The sequence below is a fragment of the Amphibalanus amphitrite genome, unplaced genomic scaffold (assembly GCF_019059575.1).
Source record: "Amphibalanus amphitrite isolate SeventyFive unplaced genomic scaffold, NRLGWU_Aamphi_draft 001569F_arrow, whole genome shotgun sequence".
Classification (NCBI taxonomy): Eukaryota; Metazoa; Arthropoda; class Thecostraca; order Balanomorpha; family Balanidae; genus Amphibalanus; species Amphibalanus amphitrite.
In genome coordinates, this window is record NW_024883062.1 from 124,739 (window position 1) to 132,469 (window position 7,731).

At 51.5% G+C, this 7,731-nt stretch overlaps 1 protein-coding gene across 1 annotated transcript; it reads left to right on the forward strand.

Annotated features, from left to right (window-relative positions):
- Nucleotides 1-1,658: 1,658 nt before the first annotated feature.
- LOC122373905 (suppressor of tumorigenicity 14 protein homolog) lies at nucleotides 1,659-4,246 on the forward strand. The gene has a single exon (XM_043352355.1). The coding sequence runs from the start codon at nucleotides 1,666-1,668 to the stop codon at nucleotides 3,040-3,042; it is 1,377 nt and encodes a 458-aa protein (XP_043208290.1). The 5' UTR covers nucleotides 1,659-1,665; the 3' UTR covers nucleotides 3,043-4,246.
- Nucleotides 4,247-7,731: the final 3,485 nt, after the last annotated feature.

Here is a 7,731-nt window from a genome sequence, read left to right on the forward strand (position 1 = left end):
AACTTCAAATCAGTCAAGCTCCTCAAAACTATGCAGCTGTTTTCATAACCGAAGGTTTGTTGTCAATAGTTAACCCGCGCCCTGCTGGGGGTCCTGGATTTCCACGCCCTGCTGGGGGGGGGGGTGTTTGAACACCCCCCCTTGTAACTCGGCTCCTGGGCCACGTAGCGATACGCGGAAGGCGGCGTTCGAAAGAGCGTCAAAAATAATGACGAAATCACTTCGGTCAAATTTTTGGTCAGGTCAAAGGTCAGGTCACCAGAGGTCATTGAAGGCAAAATTTCGCCGATTTCCAGGTCGAATGTCGAAAATTTCCAAGAAGCCAACGCAGAACTCGGGAACCAATAGAGCTACAGCGCCGCGGAAAAGCGCATTCGATAGCCCTATTAACGCCCTTTCTGAGCAATTCTCTCAGATTTGACCTAACGTCAACGGTTTTGCCTGCAGGGGGCAAAAACTGCAAAAATAGCCGATTTTTTCGAAAACAGTTTTTCTGCAATAACTTTTGACCCAAGCCTTGTACGAGCTTACTTTTACCGGCATCGTGTTCCTCTCGTCAAGACGCATCGAATGAATTATGACTTGACCTTGAAAGGTCAACTTGAAAATTTGACCTCAGGTCAAGGTCATGACCTGACCGGAAAGGGTCATGTTGCATATCAGTCGATCCGTATCGTCGAGCTGAACACATCTAAGGCGTTTTCAGCGCTCTAGCATGCCTCTATCAAAAGTTATTTGCGAAAAACTGTTAGATACCATTCGTGACCTAAGATGACCTCAGGGCATAAACAAGGGTCACGGACACCATTTTCAAGTTCAGTGTGTCTAAACCACTTGTAATTCGGTGTTTGGGAGTGTTTATAATGTCTTTCATCCAAAAGAGGCGCATTTCAATTTTCTCCCATTGACTTATAATGGGGAGGTCGCAAAATTGACCTGACCTTAGGTCATCGATATCAAAATTCTGAGATATACATTTTGTACATGCTATTGCTCTTAGCAATCGCTGAAAGTTTCAAAGCGATCGGTCACTCGGTGTAGCTATGACAGACATTGAAAGTTTTTATGAGGTGAGGTCACTTCAAGTGACCTGGTGACCTGACCTTGAATGACCTTGGTCTGAAATTTTCACAACATGTGTAGAATTGATGTATGATAAGGTGTACCAAAAACGGCGGCGCTCCGCGCCGCCGTTTTTGAGATATTCGCGAAAAACCACAAGGGGGGGTGTTCAAACACCCCCCCCCCCAGCAGGGCGCGGGTTAAAACACTATTCTTTAGAATTGTGTTTTTCTATTGAAAAACAAATCTGAGTTCCCTGACAATTTGGCAAAAGTACGATACTTTTGACTTCTAATGATAAGAGCTAGGCTACATTATTTGATTAAATGTTTGGTAATGTTCGCTGGGGCTATAGTTCAGCTTAATTCTCCAGCGCCCCTCCTAGTCCTTGATTCCGAAGCAGTGGTTCAGAGAGTCAGCCAGCGGTTCAAACAGTCAGTTACAAGTCACGTTTTCGTCGCCCCACTGCTTCTGCGCTCGGTGCCCCCGCCCGACACGCTCCCCGATCCTCACAGCCTCTGAACCGGGCGTCCACAACAGCTGTGTCCTGCAACGACTCGCTATATAAGCCGACTGTAATCGTTTCCAACATACCATTTCACAATGGCGCTACTGGTGTTCATCTGTCTGACCGTCGGCATCGCCTCCGACTTGCCGTCCTCTGCTGCCAGCGTACTGCTACCTCTCCAGCAAGAACGACCGGCTGAGAAACATGTCTGCCCTGAACTGGCTGGCACAACTGGTGCGCAAGAGCTGAGCGACGACGCGAAACATATCTGCCCATCGCAAGAAAACATCATTGTTCCGAAGCCGAAAGCTCGCACTACGTTCACTGCGTTCAGGCGTTGTGAAAATCTGGTGGGTGAGTCGAAAACCTCCAAACTCGCTCCTGGAAACTATGTGTTCCAGTCACCCAACTACCCCGCCAACTACTCGGACAACACCAACATTTCCTGGAGCTTCACAGTTGACGAGGGCAACATCATCAGCATCGATTGTGCCGACTTCGATGTTGAAGGGTACGACAGCCCTTTTTGCCTATATGATTGGCTTGATATAAACGGCAAACGTTTCTGCGGAAATAACAGCACTGTCAGAATAGTATCAACCGATTCGCTCCATCTTCAGTTTATATCTGACAGCATATTTAACAGGAAAGGATTCAGCTGCGACATCGTCGTTAAGAACAATCCTGCACCGGATGGTGGCTCCAGTATCAACTGCACCTGTGGACAGGTCAACCGCACCACGCGCATCGTCGGCGGTACGGAGACGGAGGAGAGCGAGTACCCCTGGCAGGCGGGCGTGTGGCCCGTCTACGGGGAGCGGGTCCTCCTCTGCAACGGTTCCGTCCTCAGCAGCAGGTACGTCCTGACGGCGGCCCACTGCGTCCAGGGAACCCCCAGCGTCGTGATGGTGATGCTTGGCAACGTTCGCGGGAATCCGCCGTCCGGTGAGGAGAGCTTTCAGGCCTCTCGCATCCTCGTCCACCCACTGTGGGAGCAGAGCAGGATCTTCCACGACTTTGCACTTCTGCAGCTGAATCGTCAGATTCCGTTCAGCAGCTACGTCAGCCCCGTGTGTCTGCCGACACCCGGGGAAACATACGAAGACCTCGTGGCCACCGCGTCGGGACTCGGAAAACTGTCCACTGAAGGACCCGTGTCCGATGCTCTCATGGAAGTCGATCTATACATCCTGGACCCCATAAATTGCGGGGCGATGATGCACCTGCTGGAGCTCCCCTATAACAGCTCCGTGGTACTGTGCGCCGGCGGAACGGGGGGTAAGGGCACGTGCTTTGGAGACAGCGGCGGCCCGCTGGTGACCGAGGTGGACGGCCGGTTCGTCCTCGTCGGAATCACCTCGTTCGGCAAGGGCGGCTGCGCCATAGCTGACCAGCCAGCGTTCTTCGCGCGCGTCACTGGGGTGCTGGACTGGATCGTCGAAAACACGGCCGACAGCACCTACTGCTCCTAGACGCCGTGGCGGGCGCCATACGAGAAACACAAACGGAGGTGTACCTAACCCATCGGAATTCGAATGTTTTAGTGTAGGGACTGAACATCTGCATATACAAGGTAATGGTGCTTCAAATACAATCTTATCCATCCCAAGAGTCTGCAATTTAATCATGGTCTGCTCGTTAGAATACACTTGCTACGCCTGGCACATAATGGCAGGCAGCTCAGGCATTAATCTACCCTGTGACTGTCTTCCAATAAGCACCGAAGAGAGGAGGCAGCATGCGCCTGTGTCCACGGACGTCGGCTCGGCCGCCGTGTGTGCGGATGTCCGACGCAGCCTGCCGCCTTGTTGACACACCGAGTGCGACGCACGGACAAAACCCGACTGTAGTGTGGGCATAGTCACGGCGTGCGGCTGGCCTCTCTGTTCCTCCCGCGGTGACGGAGAGGGACGCGCCGCTCCCGACACAGCCGCTGTGCGTGCGGCGAGGGACAGGCCCGGCCTCGGGACAGCTACTGGGAGGAGTGCGGATTATTCGGGCCGAGGGGTGAACGTGTGGGGTCACAGCCGAGCGGGGAACGTGTGCACTGTGCAATGTGTAATGTGCATGGATGCACGATCCGGTGGATGCTTGAGCTCCCTGGCTTACATATGTACCTACACTTGTAACAACTCTGTCGCTGCATTATATCTGCCATCTGGTTTTGTGTGAAGTTAAGAACAAGCATCAGTAATCGTACCTACCTACCATGAATTTTTGCCAAATTCATCTAGCAAAATTATTAAACTTGTTCTCTGGCACAGATAGGAACTTGAAGCAATTGCTGGCAAGCTTTATGCGCTCCAATTGTCTGTAAAATGCCCGAATTACACTTAAATGCTAGGAGAGCAATGGCTAACGTTTTGAATGCGGACTTCCATGCTTCGGCGCCTATGGCTGCCTTCAAGGGCCCCAACTTCCAATGAATTATGTAGCATCAGCTGTTGATAGTAAGGCGCATAGTCCTTGCTATCGCGACATGTTGAAGATACGAGGTGCTCTTGTTGAATACTAAACAGGAACGTCCAAGAAAAGGAGGCATATGAATACTAATGCTCCGGCTCTGAAAATAACGTCGCTGCGCTATCAAGTTGAAGTGCCCCAATACGATGAGCTATAAGTGCGATCTCGCGATAGGTACTCGGCAAAGTCTAATAAAATCAGGAAGCTGTCGAATTTAAGATGTGTTCGAGCAGAGCAAGTCTTCATCTGAACAGTCTATATGGATGGAGGATACAGTGCTTCTTTCAGCTTTGTCGTATATGTGTTACAGGCCGTATGAAAACTCAGTCCGTTTGCAAACGGCCTGGCCCGATTCAGGCCGTTTGCAAACGGCCTGGACAGCCCAGTCAGTATGCAAACGGACTGAAAAGTCAGGCCGTTTGAATACGGGCTGAAATTCCAGGCTGTATGCAAACCGCCTGAAATTTCAGGCCGTTTGCAAACCGTCTAGGCCGTATGACAACTTTCCAGACACCAGGCCGTTTGCAAACGGTCTAGGCAATTTGAAAACAATCTGGTCTGCATAAAGTTACAGCTGGACAATGTTGAGTTATAACTTGATTTTTCACCGTTTCACCGTTTCATGACATTACATGGCACCATGAAATCCTTAGGTGCATTCGGCATCCGGAAAAATATTGTCACTCGGATATTCTCCGTCGGAAAATTATTCTTGAGCGCCTATCTTCAGCATGTCTCGTTATCGCGATACCGTTCGTGATCCTCGATGATTCTCGCTAGTTCCGGAAAATTCTCCCTGATTTTCCGGATGACGAATGCAGGCCTGGTCAGGAAGAGCTTCGCAGAACTGAGGCCCGGCCCGTATAGCGCCCGGTCGACCCGGGCTTCCCGCGGACTTCCAAAGTTTCACCTTCCACCGCAATGGTCAAGTATTGCCGGCGTATGCCACCGGCTAGCCGCCGGCGGTCGACCGGGCACGGTGAGGACTCTAATGTGAACCAGTGGCGCGGGAACTTCTTCCAGACTGGGGAGGGGGGGGGGCTGAACCATAATAGAGATCAACCTAGGGTACCCCAAAATCAAGTTTTCTCATCGGTTTTAGGCCACTTATTTTTCAGACCTTGGCCTTTTCAACAACAAAAAAAACGAAAATATTTGCAAAAAAGTCAGGTATTCCGTCTCAACTGAGTGAAGAAATTACCGTTTTGGCAACCTGGAATAAAGGTTTTAATCTGCCAAATGAGTTGCCGAGCCAGTGAAAGAGGTGGATTTTTCACTTAAATGCTTTCTTCCTTTGTGACCCACAACCCCTAATTTGGGGAGGACAAGCTGCCCCAACGGTTCCTGACCTCATGAAACATGAAAAGTTGTGGGGCACCGCCCCCACGGCCCCAGAGCTGTTGGAGCAAGCTTCCCCCACTGCCTCCTCCCCCGGTTCCCGCGCCTATGTAGGAATCTATGAAATTATGTTGGTATATTTCCGATTTCGCTTCCTCCAGCTGGGGGAGGGGGGCTCAAATACATTACGAGCCCCCCCCCAGCTGAAAAGTTGGAGGGGCTCAGCCCCCGCTAGCCCCCCCCCCCCGGTTCCCGCACCACTGATGTGAACTCCATTGCGCGCTCCGGCGTTTTATGCCGCAAAATAATCGGTGAGTCTTGTAGTGATACCTACGTTTCACCAGACCTCACCAGTAGTGGCTTCACCAGGCTCCATCAACTGGATGGCCGTACACAGGCGGACCGTGAGCTTGTATAATTACGAGCGAGCGAGCGCAGCGAGCGAAGTGAGTCTTTTCAATATAACGGAAAAATCTCAGTATGAGCGGCCCGGCCCGGCCCGGCCTGTAACGCTTTTGAGAGGCTTACGAGTATATCTCAGCAACCGCTGGACCGATTGGCCTGCGGTCTTTTTTGTTGGGTAGCCCCATCCCTTCTACCCCGTAATTGACTACTTTTGATACATCTCAGTGAACGTCGTGGCACGTGCCACGTGAAAAGTCAAGGGTGTTCAAGCTGTTTTGCAAAAGTAGTGATTTTGAGAGGCTCATATCTCAGCAGCCGCTTGGGCAATTGACTTGCGGAAATTTTTGTAGGGTAGCAGCATCCCTTCTACCCAAAATAGGATACTCTCGATGCATGTGGGTCACCCCCAGTGCACGTGCAAAATACAACGATAAGAGGTGCCAAATTTGTTCCCATTTCAGTAACTCGGTAATTACTGGGGCGATTTCGCTGAAACTTGGCATACAGGTAGGCACCCACCAGGCAATGCATTCCCATGTGTTGCGGTTAGGGTGCTACTGCACGTGCGCACGTGCAGGGGGCGTTTCCAGATCTCGAGAATGGCTGGGCCGATTGCGCTCAAATTTGGCACACGGTTGGGGACCAGTTAGTAGGGTGCCGTGCAAAAGTCATTTTGGACCCCGTTTGCACGTGCGCACGTGCAGCATGCCGCTTCCAGATCTCAGGAACGGCTGGGCCGATTGCGTTCAAATTTGGCACACCGCTAGTGACCAGTTAGAAGGGTGCTTTGCGCAAGCCCGTTGGAAGCACCCTCTCGCCCTTCCGCACGTGCAGGGCTCACTACCTCGCTCGCTCGTTCTTCGCCCAAAAGGCGTTTTACTGGTTAGTAATATTGTCGAAAAACGGCCGGGCCGAGCATCAGCACAGTACGAAAATGTTCGACGTATGTAGACGAGTCATTCGGCATGGAATGCGCAAGCATTCACATGGATGCAACCTGATCATCGACCAACTTGGATCAATTAAGTTCAATCTTCAGCGGCTGTTGTACTTCGCCAGACCGTTTGAAAACTGACTAGGCCGTTTTCAAACTGTCTAGGCCGTTTCAAACTGCCTAGGCCGTTTTCATACGGCCTGATATTTCAGGCGGTTTGCAAACGGCCGGCTTTTTCAGGCCGTTTTCAAACGGCCTGACTGGGCCAGGCCGTTTGCAAACGGACTGGGTTTTCATACGGTCTGTAACATATGTACGTTCTACAATGTACTTACTACAAAGCTCCTAAAATAAGAGCACGAAGCAGTGCAGCACTTCATATGATAGGGCATACACATCAATAGCGTTGGAGGAATACCTATAGGTTCTAAGAAAACTATCGGGCTGGGAAACATTTCCGTTGATAAATAACACTGGCACAGGGAATGGGCGCCAATGCATTGCACTGAAAATATAGCCGCTGTAGGTTTGAAATATAAAGCACTGTAACATCTATGTATGACTGCGTCCTAGCCATCAGGCTACAGATCAGCCAAGCCGGAGCCGGCAACCAAATAGCTTCCAGCTGAAACCAAGCTGCAATTTCTAAACAGTTTCCACCGGAGACCGATAACTCTAGTCTAGCTGTCATTTGGTGGCGCCTGCCAGCGGCCTCAACACAGCCAAACACACACAGAGTGAGACACAGGCGCAAAGCCGGCCCTGATCCGTCAAATTGTTTTCGCTCGATTCGCGCGATTCCTCTGTGGCTGCCGTCGGAGATCGGATCAAGGGGAGACAGCGCGGCGTCGGACGCGCTGCCGGGGCGTCAATCTGCCGCGGGCCGCCGGGAATAGCGGAAATTGGGACCAATGAGAGCCACTGTGCGCCGCCCTGTGGGCGAAAACAGAGCCGCCGCGCGCGCATCACACGAACAGGATCTCCGCGGCACGCCGGGTCACCCGGATATACCGGATCTGTA